Raw genomic sequence first — 18,794 nt, 5'->3', positions numbered from 1 at the left:
CTTGTATCTTGTACCTGTTTGGTATCCCTTTCTTAGTTGGGTTAGCACTAAGAGCGAATAGTTAGGAGTTAGCATAGCCAATGTCAAGTTAGGATAGAACTTGAGTGTGAAATTGGTGTTTGTAATTCTGTTAACTATAGTGAAATTCTTCCATAATTGTGGAGGAGACTGGATGTAGGTTGCATAGCACAAAGCAACCGAACCAGGATACATGCTGGTGTTCGCTTTTCTCTTCTCAGCTGAGTTCTGTTTTCTGATATTCATGAGACAAAAATAAATTGTCTCATAAATTTTCGCTGCTGAGTTCAAACAGAATCAGAATTGTAATTTTGTTTAAAAAGGCCATAACAGCAACTTAAAAGGAAGGCATAAATTCAACCCCTTTCTCTAAGCCTCTCACAACCTTTATTAATTAATAATAAAAATAATAAATGTTGATAATTTTTTAATATTTTTTGTAAGATTATTTAAGAAGATACATATATCTTTATTTTTTAATTAGAAGCCTGAGTTAGAATCATATATATATAAGAAAATTTTATGCTAAATCAAATTAGTCAACGTTTTATAATAAGAATCAAATTATTACCAAGAGAAGAAAGTGCTTATCAATTTATTGCATTGACCAGTCTCATTGCTAATACTTACTAATTCATTAGTATTAATAAAAAGAAACTTTTTTTTCGAAAATAGATAATAGTTATTCTCAAATTGATCACGTAATTTCCAATTTGGAAAATAATACCTTCATTCATGGGTACAAAACTATTTATTTTGTTATTTTTTGGGCTGGCAAAACTATTTTTATTAAATTGGGAATTGCATTATCAATTTAAAGCTTAAAAAGTGATCGGTCTCTTTTTGGAGATAGTGGGTTTTGGGGATCAACAAGTTTAATCACCCGTGCCATGCACGTGATAAGATTAAAATTATAATTTTAAGTTGTTATGTTAAATTTTATTTTAATTATAATAATTTAATTAATAAAAAAATTACTTGTATGCGTTATTTTTCTTTTCTTAATATAGTGTTAATTATATTAACTATAAAATAGTTATTTAATCTACTTTTTTCAATAAATCAAGCATATATACTCAATATGACCATAAATAATCTAGTAATACTTAAATCTACCAACAAAGTTTTATATGTTGGTTTACTGTGAAGTAAGAAAATATCAAAATCAGCTCAAAATGAAGAACAAATTAATAGAGAATTCTAATGCAAAAAGTTTTGTAATAAACAATAAATAATTTAAACCTACTGAATAACAATTCAATACTAGCCTTTGATACCTGCAAAATATATACATGGAACAACACTCTATCAATGTTTGTATATAAAATTATATGATTATCGTAATTATAAAATTGTTTGTCAAGGGAATAAAATTATACGACTTATATATATATACTAATTACAAACTATATGAAATTTTTAATGGAGATACCAAATACTAATAGAAAAAAATTATATAAATATAAATTATTTAATTTCAATTTCAATTTCATATAACAAAACAGTGGTTTTTAAAAATTATGGAATCTTTTTTTGATATATGTATTATGCCATACGTATAAATTATACAGATTATTATATAAATTCATATATATACATAACAAAACAGTTTAATATTATATATTTTTTACATTAATTATATGCCAATATTTAAAAAAAAAGAGATAAAAGAAGAGATATATAAATATGTATAATATTATTGCTATATATGAAGCAATTTTATATTGTTTTAATTATAGAGATTTACTATAATTATATAAAATTTAATTTGAGGAAATAATTTCCATTGCCATAAATAATATACTAAAGTCTAAAACTGTTAATATATTATCTTCTTTATGGTTAATTGAATTTATCAATGATTTTTCGTGTAAATCGTTATTACCCAATTTTTAATAATGACTTAATATACAAAATTTGAAATTGAAAATTGTTATTACTAATTCAATTAACTGGTTAATTGAGTAATAATTGTCAAATTATTAAGGTACAAAATTATTGATTTACTCAATAGATTTCCATATATTATTTATATATCAAGTAATAAATTGAAATTATATTATTTACCCAATTAATAATACTATTACTAATAATTATTTTTTTGCATTGATTTTTAAATCAATTATTAAATAATTATTTTTGTTAAGATAATTGTTTATAAATTATTTCAAATTATATTTTGTTAAGATATAATTATTTATATTATTACTCATGGCACGGGTATAATTTCATTTTATACCAATTAATCAATTATAATTATATGACACGGGTGTAATTTTAATTTTATCCACCGATTATTGGCAAATAAATTGTCTTTAGGTCAACGATTTAATATATGTGTAGGTTCATTTTTTGTCAAATATAATGAAAATACAAATAAAGAAATAAAGGATAAAAATAAACTTAATAATATTTGACACAACTTTATATTATTAAATTATTTAAAAATAGCACATCCACAAAAAATAATCGTAATATATAAATTGAGGCAATAATTTAAAATTCTATAATTATAATTTAATCAAATACTAATAGTAAAACCAAATTATCTAAATAATATTGAACCTATTCTAATCCTTAGTCACGTATAGTATATAATCATTCTTGTAACGACAACCAACTGAAATAACATCGTAAGTTTCAATATTTAGAATTCGTGCAAAATCAGACCATCCTCTTGTTAGATAAGCTTCATCATCCGCTATCCATGCAATGCAGCAAGGTATAGAATTGCCACACCGAGAAACTAAACTAACTCTTATTCCCCACAATGGCATTGCATGCATGCAAAAGAAAGCTGGTAATTTCTTAAAAAAATAAAATATGTTAAAAAATTATTCTAATAATGAACGGCTTAAACTAAAAAAAATTTAAATATATTACTAATCGTTGAAATTGCATTTCTGAATTTGTCACGAATTTAGCAAAACTGAATTGAAATTGAGGGAATTCAATTTCATTATATGCTCCACTTCGAAGATTTTCGGGCAGACGTAAAAAGCATAGAGGGGATGGAACTTGAACTTGCCCTATAAAATTCCATAGATGCAATTCCTCAATCAAAAATTGAGCTCTTCTTAAGAAATCTAACTTTAACCACATTCATTGGGTTGGTCATAATAGGTGAGTAGATCCAACCATCCTTCGATAAAGTAGGGACTATTGCCTATTCTTTGAACGCTTAGATCCATATAGTTGGAACCCGAATAAGTGAAGACAACTCGATGAGGTATTTCATGGATGTGATGCATTGTAAATAATTGTGGCAAAAGACAATCGAACTGAAACATTAGACGATAAGAATAACTTAGAGTAACAACAAATAAAAAATTATCAAAAGAATAATATAATAGAATGAGTATATGAAAAATATTATAAAAAATTATAAATTGTACCTTAAAAGGATCAACTTCAATAAAAAAACGAAAAATACATTCTTATTCTATGAAGTAGTAAAAAAAATACTAAATATAAAATTATGAATTGACTCTCAAATTTAGATTCATGTACCACAGAAAAACACTATATATAGACTTTAGTAAAACAAAAATAAATATGTAAATTACCTATTATTAAGGTAATTTTTTAATAATGCAATAAATATTGATTTGATACAATTATAATGAATATATGTTCCTAAATTAGTATAATTATATATTAATTTTATCATATCACGGGTAACAAAGATTTTTTATTATTAGTATTACTATTATTGATATTATTATTATCATTAAAATGAATAAAAGTATTTTTAATTGATAATTGATAAATAGTTTAATAGTGCATTAAATTTTGATTTGATACAATTATAATGAAGATATGTTTCTAAATTAGTATAATTATATATTATTCATAAATATTAAATACAAAATAATTATATTAAAGATATTTTTTATAAAATAATTTAGAAAAATTATTTGATATACGTGAATCGGGTAACAAAGATTTTTTATTATTATTATTACTATTATTGATATTATTATTATCATTAAAATTATTAAAAGTATTTTTAATTGATAATTGATAAATAGTTTAATAGTGCATTAAATATTGATTTGATATAATTATAATGAAGATATGTTGCTAAATTAGTATAATTATATATTATTCATTTAGTATTAATTATAATATAATTACAATAAAATAATTTAGAATAGAAAAAAAATTATTCATTTTGGAGGAAAAACAGAGGCATAAGAGATCGACACGTCACCTTTAATAGTTAGGAAAAAACCTAATTTTAGTATATTAAGTAGATAGATAGATAGATATTAAGAGTTTATTGTTTTCTCGGTCGATTGCCGGAAAGAGTATTAATAAGCCAAGCATAGAAAGCTATTGGGCTTCGTAAAAAAAGATAAACATTGGGCTTTCTCAGTTATTTGACTTTATTTTCCAGAGTTTTTAAAAAGGTACCAAAATCCACTACCAAAAAAGTACCAAAATCAAATAAAAAGAAAAAAACCAAACCGCCATTCGAATTTTGAATATCTTGACAAAAACTTCTCCACTTTTGTTAACGACAAAATTATAGTACTATTAGTCTATTACTATCCAACCCTAAATTATAAACCATAGTTTCCTAATTAATTAATGTAAAATAACTAAATTAACCTTCTCACCGGAAACCAACACCAAATCTCTCCCATCTGCTTTCTCTTATTCAAATCTCCATCATCATCTTTACAAGAAGGTCTCTCTCTACTTGCATTCCACAAAATATTTTTGTTAGTTAAATATATTTTAATTTTGAATTTTTTAATTAGTCCAACCATGTAGTTAGTACTAACAATGATATTTTAGAGACTAATTAATTTGTTAGCAAAAGAATTCTTTGGAGATTGGTATTTCAAATATATTTTTTTCGGTGTAACAAGAAAAAAAACACTCACTAAATATAAAAAAGAGATGTTAGGCTTTTTGACCAATGAAAAACAGGTTAAAATCCGAAAAAAAAAAGAGAAGTTGAGATAGATGCCAAAACATATCTTGATCTTATTACAATTTTAAGGGTCTTAATTTTATAACTTCATAATATCTTAGCACGCAAAAAAAAAAAAGAAAAAAAAAGAAGAGAGAATGAAATTCGAACTTTTTTTTTCCATGTTGCAATAATTAAAAGACAACCATCACATTACTATACTATATAGTTAATAAAAATCCTGGGGGCAAAGAAGAGATACACAAATGAAGAATAGGCAAATAGATTAATTAAAAAAAAAAAAGACCGAGGTGATGAAGGTGGAAGATGAAGAGAAATTGGGTGAACTGTGAATGAGTAAGTGTGTGTTTGGATTTCAGTTTGTAAATGGGATTTTGCATAAAATTAATTTTGCAAACTTGATTTTGATGAAAAGTGAGTTTATGTTAAAGTGATTTATGTTTGGTAATCTTTTATCAAAATGGATTATAGTAAAGTAAATATTGTTTGGATTACACTACTCAAAATTATTTTTAGATAAAAAATTAATAAAATAGACATCAAGTTAAATAAATTTTTTATATTATTCTATCATTTTAATTTATATATTTAAATAAATATTATTAATTAATTTTATAATAAAATTAATATTTACTTACTAAAATAAAAATAATATATAAAAATTGACAAAATATATTTTTATATCAAAAGCAAAAATAATATATGAAAAATATATCAAAATATACTTTATTAAATTATATTACTTATAATTTTTTTAATACTTTCAGTACTCTTTTATTTAATACTATTTTAAACTATAAATTTTAATTATTCATGACTTTATTCTTAATTATAATTAATTTTTTATTTATTTTATTCTTTTAATGGGATCAATAATTTATATTATAACAAAATTATAATAATAAATTAATATACAAAAATTACACTTACAAATTTTAACAAAGCCAAACAAAAATATTTTTTTTATACAAAATCAAAAGTAAAAATTTAATAAAAAAATATAATTATATATTTGAAATATTTGAATACTAAAAGGACTACAATCAAAGCAGAAGCTACAATTTCTAGCTTTTTATAAATGCACGTTAAGAACATAAAATCACGTTGGCGTTTAAAGAAAAAAAAAGCATCCAAACAAAAAGAGAAGCGTTCAATACACTCAAACGTGCTTTTCTTCCTTCTAACGCAAAACCAAACACATCCTAAATATGTTTGTTTATGCTAGTTCTGATCATAAAGTGTATTTATTGAAAACTAGTATTTTTATCTGTAATAATATCACGAAAATATAAATTTTTTAAAATTATATTAATTTTATTATGATATTATAAAATATGGTATAAAAAATTTATAGAAACAAATTACTTTTACAAAAGGGTCATAGGGGATAAAAATTTTTGTCGGTTAAGAAAATTAAAGTCTTTGTAAATAAAAAAATCAAATAATAAGATTTTTAGTTATTATTTTTACGTGAAAGAGTTTAATCTTTTGCTAATAATTAATTTTAATATTCATTATCTAAAATTTAAAAGAATTTAATATGTATACTTTTACATTTAATTAGATGTTAAGTCTGTTACACAAATAGAAATAATGAATTTTTATGCTTATTATTTAAAAATAATATTTTTTCTTCCTATATATATAAAAATATAATTAGATAATTATCATAAAAAATTTATATTAATAGTTATAAAATTAACTTAAAATTAATTTTTTTTAAACAATCAAATCTTGATCTTTTAATTACAACATTAGTATTCTCTCCAAATTATATGTAGTAAATATTTGAAGAAAAAAAAAAGTAAAAATATAAATTAGAAATATAAGCAGTAAAAATTTAAAATTAAATAAAAAATATGTATATAATAATAATATTTTTAATTTAAATTATATTAATTTGTTAATTTTATTTTTTATAGAACAGAAAAATAAAGAAAAATAGAGAATGAGAAAAAAGAGAGAAAGATAAATAAGAAGAATGAGAGAGAGGGGTTAATAGTCAAATTAGTCACTGAAAGATAAGACATTTTTTTAAATTCGTCTCTAAATATTTTTTCAATCAAATTGGTCCTTCAAAGATTACGAATCAATCATATCTATCCTTCAGTTACCTCACTCACAATTTTTGTCAACGATTGATAATGTGAAATGTTAACTGATAGCATACATAACACATAACATGTTCAATTAGACGTTAGACTAAATATATTTACGAAAATCTATAAATTTAGTCACGAAGTCATATTAGAACCAATTTGATTGAGAAAATCTTTCAGGGATGAATTTGAAAAATGTCTTATCTTATAGGGACTAATTTAACTATTAACTCGAGAGAGAGAGAGTTTATTTTAATTGTATGAAAAAATATCTAATAACATATTTTAGTTTGTCAAATTACTAATATAAAATATAAAATATAAATTATATATATATAGTGAAAAGGGTAGATATAGAAATAGAAAAAGGTAGAGAAATAGATACGAACATGTAGGAAGAAAGTTTATTAATTTTGGAGAAAAATATTTCCTCTCAATTTTAATAAGACAGTTTTCATGTGACACATTCTACTTATTAAATTAGTTAATAATATATAATATAATATAATTATATTTTAATTTTAATTTTAATATTTTAATTTTAATGTAATTTAAATATAATTAAAAAATTTTATGTTATACATTTTGATGGTTAAATTTGTAATTAGTCTTTAATAATGATATATAAGAAAGATAGAGTGAGTGAAGAAATAAGAGAGATAGAAAAAAAAAGAGGGAAGAGAAGAGAATTTTTTAATTTTGGAGAAAAAATTTTGATTTTAATTGTAATAAGAGAGTAATATATCATATATTTTAATTGTAAAATTAGTAATAGATATAATAAATAATATGATTTGATTTTGTAGTAAGGAAAATTCTACTATGCTAAAGACTTCTCCTCTCTTTAGATGTTAAATACACATGTACAGGCTACAGAATGACCAAAAAAAAACTTTTGTCTTACTAAAATGCTGTTTATAGTAAATAATATAAGAGTTGAATTGGATTGACCAAAATAAAGAAAAAGAAGTTAATAAAGGTGATTGCTATTAACAATTAATTTTTAAGAAATGGTGTTTAATTTCATAAAAAAAAATTAACACTTAATTTTCAGTCCAAAAATGATATTATCACCATCTTTCATCCTGCCAATAAATACGGTCACAATTTTAATTATTAAATTACACATTTTTGTAGATTTTTTAAATAACATTTTTATTTAAGGCTTCTCATAAAAACAACAAATTTTCTAACATGATAAGCATAATTTCTTTTTCTTTATTTTGGTCAATCCAATTCAGTCTTTATTTTTTTTGTCTTACAACCCACTCTTAAATTATGTACTACAAATAACATTTTAATAAGACTAAGATTTTTTGGCTAAGTCTAAACATATTAATCCTCTAACTCTGAGTTACTCTTTTTTAAAATAACCCATCACAGTTTTTACAATAAATTTTAACAGTAGTTACAAAAACACTACACACTTTAGTTACTACAAAAATTAATCCAACATTATAGTCATAAACAAGTGTGTGAACAATTAACTCTGTAAAACCCATAATCTACTATAAAGTAAAGACTCAGCTTCTCCATATTTCTTTACTCACCACGTGTTATTCCTAAAGTCTGCATATGCATATGTGTCTTTCGCACCTAAAAAACAGCCTTTAGTATAGTAGAATCTTCCTTGTAATAAATGTACCATATTGATTTCTATTTTTTTTTATTGTTTAAAATTTATTCTAACCATAAACGATGTAGACTATCATTTTTTATTTATTGTTGAAACTTTAAAATGGACTAAAAAGATTATCTGAGTATATGTTTTTGGGTATGGATAAAAATATGCAAAGACTCAGCTTTTCCATATTTCTTTACTCACCACGCGTTATTTCTACAGTCTGCATATGCATATGTGTCTTTCGCACCTAAAAAACAGCTTTCAGTATAGTAGAATCTTCCTTGTAATAAATGTACCATTTTGATTTCTATTTTTTTTACTGTTTAAAATTTATTCTAACCATAAACGATGTAGACTATCATTTTTTATTTATTGTTGAAACTTTAAAATGGACTAAAAAAATTATCTGAGTATATGTTTTTGGGTATAGATAAAAATATATTTACATCTCCTTGTCTTTTTCATTGTTTTAAACGACTGGAAAATTAAAATGAATACGTTTTTTTTATCTAAAAATAAAGGAAAATACACGAGGGTTACTGGGTTAGTAAATTTTGTTGTCACTACCATTCTTTATCATCCAATTATTACCACAAAAATCTTCATATTATATTTTTCTAGTTATGTTTTTTTTTTAACAAAAAAAAGATGGATGGGTGTTTGTTATGTTTGGTTTTAGCCGCCTAAAAGCATAATTAGCGGGTAAACTATACGCCGTTTAATTCAAAGTGCAAAGCAATGTTAATGCACTTGCAAATACTACTTTACATCATAATAAAAAATGCCAACTGAACACGTCATCATAATTTTTTCAGATGAGACTTGATTCTACTTCTGTCCAATCTTTGTAACTTTGAATGTTCTTGTTGTCCTGCCGTACATAGAAACGACCGTTACATATAAATTTGATTTGGTAAAAATTTTTAAAAAGGTGTTTGTGTTGTATTTTTAAAAAGTATAAATTCTTTATTTTGTGTTTAATAAATAAAAAAAGTTATGTACTGGTATTTATATTTTCAAAAAATAAATATACTTTTAAAGGTATTTAAGATAAAAATTTTAAATATAATTTATGTTTGTTAAAATAAAAAAATATAATTTTATTTATTAATTAATATCCAAATTTAATTTTTATGTTAAAAAAATTTCTGTTGTTATTCTCTTAAAATATGTCTTTACAATATAACAGATAAGTTCTAAATTGTGTTACATAGTACATCTGAATAAGTAAAGACAGAGTAAATTGTAATTGTCCATGGTTAATAATTATGCATAAGTGGACAAAAACAAAACATTGCAACAACAGATACAATTTATGCAAAGAAATCTCTTCCTTCCCCCTTCCCATTCTCTATATAAACCACACCAAACCTTGCATTTTATAGCAAATTAAAGCTACAATTTTTTTCTTTCAAATACATACAACATATCAAAACACACACACATTTATATATAAAAACATGAGAAATATTAGCACGTTGTTGAGCTTAGCAACCGTAGTGGTTGCATGTTCCATAATATATAACACAGAAAAGGTTTCAGGTCAATGTGGAGGGAGTGTTCCAGCACTTATATCAGAATGTGGACAATATGTGCAGAAATCAGGGCCAAAGGTTCCACCATCAGCAGAGTGTTGTTCTGAGTTGTTAAAGCTTGATGTTCCATGTGCATGTAATTTTGTTACCAAAGATGTTGTCAACCTTATTAGTGTTCCTAAGGCTCTCTTTGTTGCACACTATTGTGGAATGAAATTAACACCTGGAATGCAATGTGGAGGTAAATATAGAATAAATTTGGGGTATTCTAATAATATTGGTGCTTTAGTATTTTTAGCCGTTATCTTTAATTATAAAATATATATAATTCACCTTAACAGTTAAAATTATTGGAATACTAATATTTTTAAGAATTTAATTTTGATACATTGTTAATGTAAAATAGTTTTACATGTGCATCCAATTATATAATGACATATCAATAAAAATAACTACTTTTTACATTGATCACTTGAATGGTCATCCAAAAACACAAATGTAATCAAACTATTGTGTAAACTTTTTGTACCGTCAGTACATCAAAATTAAACTCTTTCTAAAATACTTGAAATTTTTCATAATATATAGTAACATGAAAAACTAATTAGGATATGTTAAGTAACTACATATCTTAACATAGAAAATATAAATATGGGTTATGTTAAATAACCAATAACTTTCATGAACAACATAAACAACAGACCTTAAATTTGATTATTATTATTATTAGATATTAATTACTCATTCCACTAATTAAATGTGGAATTAATTTACTTTTTTAACCTCATTATTTATATTGTTCAACAATATTATTATTTATCTATATATATATTGTTAGGATTTGGTTGAATTAGTCCCACATTGCTTAGGATAGCAAATGGAGTGGGTGGCCTAGGCTATAAATATGAGGCTAAGTTCTCCATTTGTTTTTGCACCAGTCAGAAACACTTTAAGCTTGTATCTGATTTTTCTTTTCCTCTGTACTCTTTGATTAGAGAGTGTTGTGAGGTGTAGTTAGATATTTGCTTTGAAAGAGTGTGGGTGTACTGGGGTGCCGGTGAGAGAAAGAAGTCTATGTGTTGTAACAATTTTCACATAGTGATATTCTCTGGTTGTCATTTGACAACGGCCGTGGTTTTTTCTCCGGTAATTGGAGTTTCCACGTTAAATTCTTGTGTTGTGATTGTGTCTATTTTATTTCTCTGTCAAAGGTGTTTTCTCAAGGGGGAATTGTGTCTTATTCCCAACAAGTGGTATCAGAGTTTCGGTTCGGTGGGATTTATTCTTAGTATGCTCTGTGGTTGCAGCCTAGTCTGACCTTCCACATCAGAAAAGAATTTTGTCCTGTGGCTTGAGGTTGATCTTTGGTTGCTGTTGTTGTTGCTGGAAGGCAGTGTGACTCTGTGAGAGTGCAATTTGGAAAAGGTTCTGGCTAAGGAAAGACTTGGTATTTAAGTGTGTCCATTGTGACCCACCTCTCTTTCCTGGGGACCCTTCCTAGTGCACGGTCTACAGTTGAGTTATAATATTCCAGTATACGGTTGCAACAATGTCAGGATATTCAAGTGCTGTGAAGCTTGAAATAGAGAAATTTGATGGAAGAATCAATTTTGGCTTGTGGCAAGTACAAGTCAATGATGTGTTGATACAATCAGGTTTGCACAAGGCGTTGAAGGAGAAGATCTCTGGTTGCTCTCTCTATGAGAGAAGATGATGTTCTCTAGAAGACAAGAAGTATCCTCATGGTATTACCGCACTGCCATGGATAAGGATGAGTTGTGGCAATCAGGTCCACAATTGCACACGGGCATTGGTTGGCGTTGAGATGCAAGGTGTGTGGCGGAGTTAGGTCGATGGCTGAAGAACTTCCAGGAAAAGCCAATTTGGAAGTTGCACCATGAATTTTCAGCAAGGTTTCGATCTGTACCAAGGCGAAATTCTTGGAGTGGTCTAATTCCAAGTGAGTATACTTTCATGGTGGAGTATGATAGTTCTCTGAACTATGATTGTCGGTATAGACAATGGCAGCAAAGAATTGTCGGTGTTGACAATGGAAGCTGAAGATGTGTGACTATTTCAATCAAGGTGGAGATTGTTAGGATTTGGTTGAATTAGTCCCACATTGCTTAGGATAGCAAATGGAGTGGGTGGCCTAGGCTATAAATATGAGGCTAAGTTCTCCATTTGTTTTTGCACCAGTCAGAAACACTTTAAGCTTGTATCTGATTTTTCTTTTCCTCTGTACTCTTTGATTAGAGAGTGTTGTGAGGTGTAGTTAGATATTTGCTTTGAAAGAGTGTGGGTGTACTGGGGTGCCGGTGAGAGAAAGAAGTCTATGTGTTGTAACAATTTTCACATAGTGATATTCTCTGGTTGTCATTTGACAACGGCCGTGGTTTTTTCTCCGGTAATTGGAGTTTCCACGTTAAATTCTTGTGTTGTGATTGTGTCTATTTTATTTCTCTGTCAAAGGTGTTTTCTCAAGGGGGAATTGTGTCTTATTCCCAACATATATATATATATTTATATATATATATATATATATAAAATTTGTGTCTTTATTTTTTATTTTATTTTTATGTATATCTTTATCTATGCCAAAGGATAATTATTCAATTTTTTTGTTGCAAGACATATAGAAATAACTAATTTTATTTTAAAACAGAGAAATTTTCTCTGTTCTTTTATTTCAGACTACTAAGACAAAGATTTATTAGATTATGAGTTTAATTTTTATATATGTACTAATACTTTCGATATCATTATTGTTTCAGCCATTAAGATACCACCGAACTACTAAAAGGTCATGAAGATATGAAGAGCCTATCACTTAGCTTGAACTGCCATGTGGATAATAAACAATAAAGTATCTTCTGGTTGTAAATTGGCAATAATAATGATCTTCTTATTAATTAATTAGCAAAAAGTGTTCTTCTATGTTGGCGAAGAACAGTAACAATGTTTGAATAAAAGCATACGTAAAACATGATATTTATCTTGGTATAAATTGATACATGCAAGTTCATGATACATTAATATTATTTGGTGTCTTTTTTCATCCTTATGCTATGTTCAAATGAAGATTTTCTACTAGGAAAGATGTTGACGACAGAATGACATGGTTTAGTCTTAAAAGTATACGAAAAGATAGTGTGTATATTCTGGCTGGCTACTTAAATCAGGTCCAAAATAAATAAAACTCAATTAAATAGATATTGATTGGATCATACCTATTCGACTTCATAGAGGTCGGATGCGACCATATTATATAAGCTTTATTTGTCTGAATTAGTAATTAATTTCTATTATCTTTCCTATTCATTTAAAAAGAAAATTTTAATAATTTTTTTAACAAAAAAGAACTGTTATCTACTATCAAAAATGGAACTATTCTAAAAGGTGATTATCGATTCTACTTCTACAATTATGAATACTTTGACACCTTCAGATATATTTTGAACCTAATTTACTAAAAACCTACTTAAACACTTACTAAGTTAAGTATTGAAGTCCCTTACAGGTATCACCTTTTACCTCTTCACGAAGAACTTGGGTGACGGCACCTCAATATCAGTAGACGTCGGATGCTACCACAAAAGAAATTTAGACCTCATGTTCAGGTTCAAAATAACCTAATTTCAGGTAATTTTCGGAACAAATAGGTTCAACTATTTTTTATAAAGTGATTATTTATATAAAGATATTTTTAAGTAATTAAGATGTGAATAAAATATGTTGAGTAGTTTAATTAGTCAAATATATTAAATTATTTAATGATTCTCAAACGGTTGTTTTTATGTAAAAATTCTAATAATAATTTTCTGGTAATATTTTTTTTTAGTTTGGGTTTAGCCAGCTAAGAGCATAAAGTGGTTGGATGTATTTCGTTTAATTCAAAGTTCAAAGCATTGATCCGATCTATAATACAATTCAACTAGGTATAAGTGTTACGTTTGTATTCTTGAAAGTTTTAAATTATTTGTTTCCTTTATAAAATTTAAATATATCTTTTTAATTTACTGATAATTATAATATAATTTTCTACTATTGTCATTTGTTTTTCTCTTATTGTTCTTTATATTATTTTGTTTTTCTGATAATTATTGTTGTAAATCCGAAAACATAGAAACATGCGAGTACACAATTCGTTATCAATTTTTCATTAAAACAAAATATATATAATTAATTTTATTACGAATGAAATCGGCAAATAACATTTCGATGGAAAACCTTAGCAAATGCTCCTTCCTTTAAACTAGCGTTCTTGATTCAATCTCCAAGTAAGGAAAAAACTGTTATTAAAACTTTAAAGAATCATACTAATAAAATCCCAAATACTCCATCAAGATTGTTTCCAATTGAGAGATGCTTGTAGTACAATGGAGAAAAAAACAAAACAAAAAAAACTTTAATTGTTCCAACCAAAATAAATTTCTTTCTATCTCCAAATGATGATAGAAATTATGGTGTGACTTGGTTTCCTCAATACACACCAATGGTGAGCATTGAAGTCATATTGATATTATAATGGAAACATGACATTTAACCATTTTTGAGATAGTCAATAACTCAATATGATAAAAACAGCAAAAAGCTAAAAAAAAGTGCATATAATGGAAGTAATGAACCACCAAATATGTGTGGAGCACAAAACAAAGTACAATGCATCCAATTTGAGGCAATAATTATTCATGATTTGATCCAAGTCCACTAAGAAGTCAACTTGCTATATTTGCTGAAAAGAGATCTAACAGGTAAAATATTTGAGAATTTGAAAAACCAACTTGCATTAAACAAGGAAATAATTAAAACAAGTCCATGCTCAACTTACGTTTTAGATTTTGCAAGAGATTTTCAAAAATCAAAATGAGAAGCACCACCAAACAATGAAACTACAGAACAGAACTTTATTTCATCCTTTAATAGTCATCACTCATTATCATATAGAGAAAACACTTTAATATAAACTAAAAAGGCAAAAGAAAAGTAAAAAAAAAAAAACTAAAGATATAACTCGCATGCAGTTAATTGTTTTCATGTGAAGTTGATATTCAAAAACCATTAAATGATTTAACAGATTTGACTAATCAACTTCACATGAATACAACTGACAAAGACTATACTATCGATACTTCTTCCTTATTTTTTCCCTTTTCCTGGATTCTGTATTACTTTCGAGATCTCCAAGCTGATACTGAAAACAAGGGCCTATCTTGCCAACAAATTAATACACAACCATTTTCCTCTCTCATTTTGTATCCGTCACATCTATAGCTCTGCAAGAACCTCTTTGCTTGCAGCATACCAAAATAGCTTAAGGGCATGTTACCAAATCCAGCCAAATAAAATCTCTGGATCCACTTATCCAGCTTCTCGTGCCTTTCCCTTCGTTCAAATCCCTCGCACGCGACAATGTTCTTGATTTCCTCACCGAAAAGCATCTTCTCAACCCTTAATCTCTCCAATGATGTCCTTGGCAGCCTGCACTCCAAGCAATCAAATAGTGCAGCATAAGAGTATAGAGCTTCTAGTAGCCTCTCCATAAGAGTCAAACCATTGTGATTGGAGTCCTGTTCAGTTACAACCATAACCTTTGGTGATAATCCGCATAATGCATTAAGAAAGCTCTCCATATGCTTTGAATTTGAAGTAGTTAACGATGAGGATGAGTCAGGACTAGGCGCATATTCATTGGCCGTATCTTTCTCACTCGATGAGCTTTGGAACATAGGCTGCCTTCTTTGCCGGGGAATTGCATTTGAGGTTCCAGCTAAATGAGGATTTCTTCTCCCTTCGTCGTCGCAAGCCAAAAGTGAATGCAATTGGAGCATGGAAATTATAGCGAGTGCCTCTCCAGTTTTCACACGAAGTTTTTCAAAATCTAGGCTCTCTAATTTGCTGACTACAGGGTTAAACTGGAATGGAATATCCAACTTCTCTGCTTCTTCAACCAGTCTATAAGCTATTTGGTCTAGAATCTCTTTCTTATGATGAACACCAGTGATTCTCAAATGAGGTGGACCTTCAGGACGTGCACTCAGAATTTGGAAGAGTGCAAGCCACTGCGCAGATTCAACAGCATTAAGATCAATTATATGAATCATTTTTTCGCCTTGCATCGCCTCAATGATAGCTTGATTTGTCAGAACAAATGCTATCTTCATAAAAGGAAAAATTTCATAAAAAAGCTTTCGAGTGAGAACTTCTTCAGAAACCATGATTATTCTAGTTGAGTTGAGGGCCCTATGGAGCCCGGGCCATGCCTTAAGCATCCGATCAGCAAGTGCTTCAGTAAAATAGGCCGCTATCCGTTGCATAGTATCGCCCTCTGTAGAGGCAAGCATGGAACTTTGCCCAAGTAAAACATTTGCAGTTTCAACATTCCCAGCAGCTACATGATTTCCACAAGTGAGAAGCAAATGGATTAAGCACAAACCCCTTTCCTCAGATCTCAGTTCCCTGAGCATGGGGTGTGGAGATCCCAAGCTAGGTGAAAGTGACATCGTTGAAGCGGATTGCAGGGACAACGAAGTTACAGAAGATGAACCTTCTTCTTGCATAGTAAATACCTTGTAGCAAAGAACATACCAGTAACAACAATATAAAGAATTTGGAGATAATGAAATGGTAATGAATAAAAACTTGATTAAAAAATAATCAAACTTTAGGTTTGAATAATAAATAGGACGAGCTTCAAAGACCTAACAAATGCATTATGATTATTATGACACAAAAACACACATTAAAATCACAACTAGTGCATCTCGCATGAGAAAAATAGGATGAGACAAGAACAAAGCAACAAAGAGAAAAAAACATAAAACCTTATGATTCTTATTCTTAAGAACCTGCCAGAGAACCCCAAATTCAGAATCTTGATCAGAAGCTTAAAAGTGAAGTCTTCTTAGCTCAGAAACAGATGAGTAAATCGTTTTCTCCGTACCCAATTCAGCACAAAATATATAAGAGAGAATTCGGAAAACGCGGAAGCAGTTGCGAGAAGAAGACGAAGAACCCTCACCAAAAACCATGTTAGTGGTGTCAGCAAAACAGAAGAAGCCAAAGTAACAATCAAACGAAACGCTTATCCTTTGTGGGTTTTGAAATTGAGAAACAGTAGAGACGAAACTCCGCAAAAAAACAAAACTTGCCCCTTCGAACTCTCTAAAAACACCAACCAGAAGGGTCGTTGTGTTGTTACTTGTTCTTATGGATTGTCCTATCCATAGGGGATGGGGTAAATTTCAAAATTAGGAATTTTTGGCGTTAAGCCGGTGGCTTGAAGGTTAGTTATTCTTCTTCGTGATTACAACAACGTTGTCAGACAAGCGTGAAGCCACCACCTTTTTATCTTTTACTGTTTTGATTATGTCCTAAACACCACTTTAGTGGAGTATGAAATTTGTTAGGAGGTGATGGTTTAATTTTGATATGTTGATGGAGTATTTTTGCAGCCAATTAGTCAATTTTACAATTGTTCAATTATATTTGTTATTTTAATGATTATTCAAAAATAACATATTATGTTATATAGAAAAAATCAATCATTATATATTTGTATATAAATATATATTATTAATTTATTTTAAATATATATTTTATATTTTAATATATATTTTATATTGATAACTAATTTAGTGATTTATTTTTTATATACACATGATATAAATGATAATTATTATTATGAGACTGATTTTTAGTGAGTGTATAAATCATAATGTTTATATCCATATTATTAGTCATTAAATCTATTGATATTGGGCTTTGGTACCAATTAAAAGTTTTTAATAGCCTAGAGAAAGAGATTAAATTTATGGCATCTTTTAAACTTGAACACTTTAAGATTATGCAAGGAATAATTTTATTTTATCTCTTGACTATTAATCAGTAATAAAGTAAACACATTACTTTTGAATACATTGTTGCTATGATGTCTGCCAGATTGATTATGCGGGAAAAAAATTTATTTTGTCTTATATCAAATGATTTAAACAGAGTAGAGAAGAGTAAAGGACACAGCTAAATATCCTAGTTCAACCACTAAGTATAAAGTGACCTAATCACGTGGTAAAATTTTCATTATCTTTTTCAGATATTATAAACACTAATTCCTAATAATTCTTTCAGGGACAAACCAAACTTCTACCAAAATTTTATTTGGCTAGGTTCACCTTTAGACTTTTTTAACCACTAAATACTCACCCAACTTGACAAGAAAATCTTGTCAAGATAATACAAAACAGAAATACATACAAAAGATATTGAAATAATTTTTTGACTTCTCTCTTATGATTATTCTCTTTGCCTTTTCTCTTAATTACTTTTACTTATACCTCTCAAAATTTTTTTTCATTGATTTAAAAAAAATAAAACTGAAAAATAAAAAATTTAATGTAAAACTGAAAGAAAAGAATGTATAACTAAAAAGTCATGAATACTCAAACTATGTGCTCATTCTCCTTACTTTAATTTTTGGCCGTTAATCTTTTTTAAATAAAAGTAAAGTTTTTAAAATTTGAGTTTGGTTGAATATCTTGACTTTGTTCTCTTTTTTCAAAATTCAGAATAGAGACGCA

The 18,794-nt window shown here is 27.2% G+C and overlaps 2 protein-coding genes across 3 annotated transcripts; one reads left to right on the top strand and one right to left on the bottom strand.

Annotated features, from left to right (window-relative positions):
• Positions 1–10,089: 10,089 nt before the first annotated feature.
• On the top strand, positions 10,090–13,207 carry LOC140183704 (uncharacterized). The gene is made up of 2 exons (XM_072232303.1): positions 10,090–10,459; positions 12,993–13,207. The coding sequence occupies exons 1-2, from the start codon at positions 10,144–10,146 to the stop codon at positions 13,016–13,018; spliced, it is 342 nt and encodes a 113-aa protein (XP_072088404.1). The 5' UTR covers positions 10,090–10,143; the 3' UTR covers positions 13,019–13,207.
• A 1,898-nt stretch (positions 13,208–15,105) lies between these two features.
• LOC112789246 (scarecrow-like protein 3) lies at positions 15,106–17,540 on the bottom strand. Of its 2 annotated transcripts, none has more exons than XM_025831058.3 (2): positions 17,043–17,540; positions 15,106–16,787 (listed from the first exon to the last, which is right to left on the bottom strand). In XM_025831058.3, exon 2 carries the CDS (start codon positions 16,776–16,778, stop codon positions 15,387–15,389), a length of 1,392 nt encoding a protein of 463 aa, XP_025686843.1. In that variant the 5' UTR covers positions 16,779–16,787; positions 17,043–17,540; the 3' UTR covers positions 15,106–15,386. The 2 variants fall into 2 exon arrangements, with proteins under 2 accessions (XP_025686843.1, XP_025686842.1); XM_025831057.3 differs by having other exon boundaries at positions 17,240–17,537.
• Between the last annotated feature and the right edge of the window lie 1,254 nt (positions 17,541–18,794).

This window comes from Arachis hypogaea, chromosome 3 (assembly GCF_003086295.3).
Source record: "Arachis hypogaea cultivar Tifrunner chromosome 3, arahy.Tifrunner.gnm2.J5K5, whole genome shotgun sequence".
Classification (NCBI taxonomy): Eukaryota; Viridiplantae; Streptophyta; class Magnoliopsida; order Fabales; family Fabaceae; genus Arachis; species Arachis hypogaea.
The sequence above is the reverse complement of the archived record's forward strand: the minus strand, read 5'-3'. Positions and strand labels throughout refer to the sequence as shown.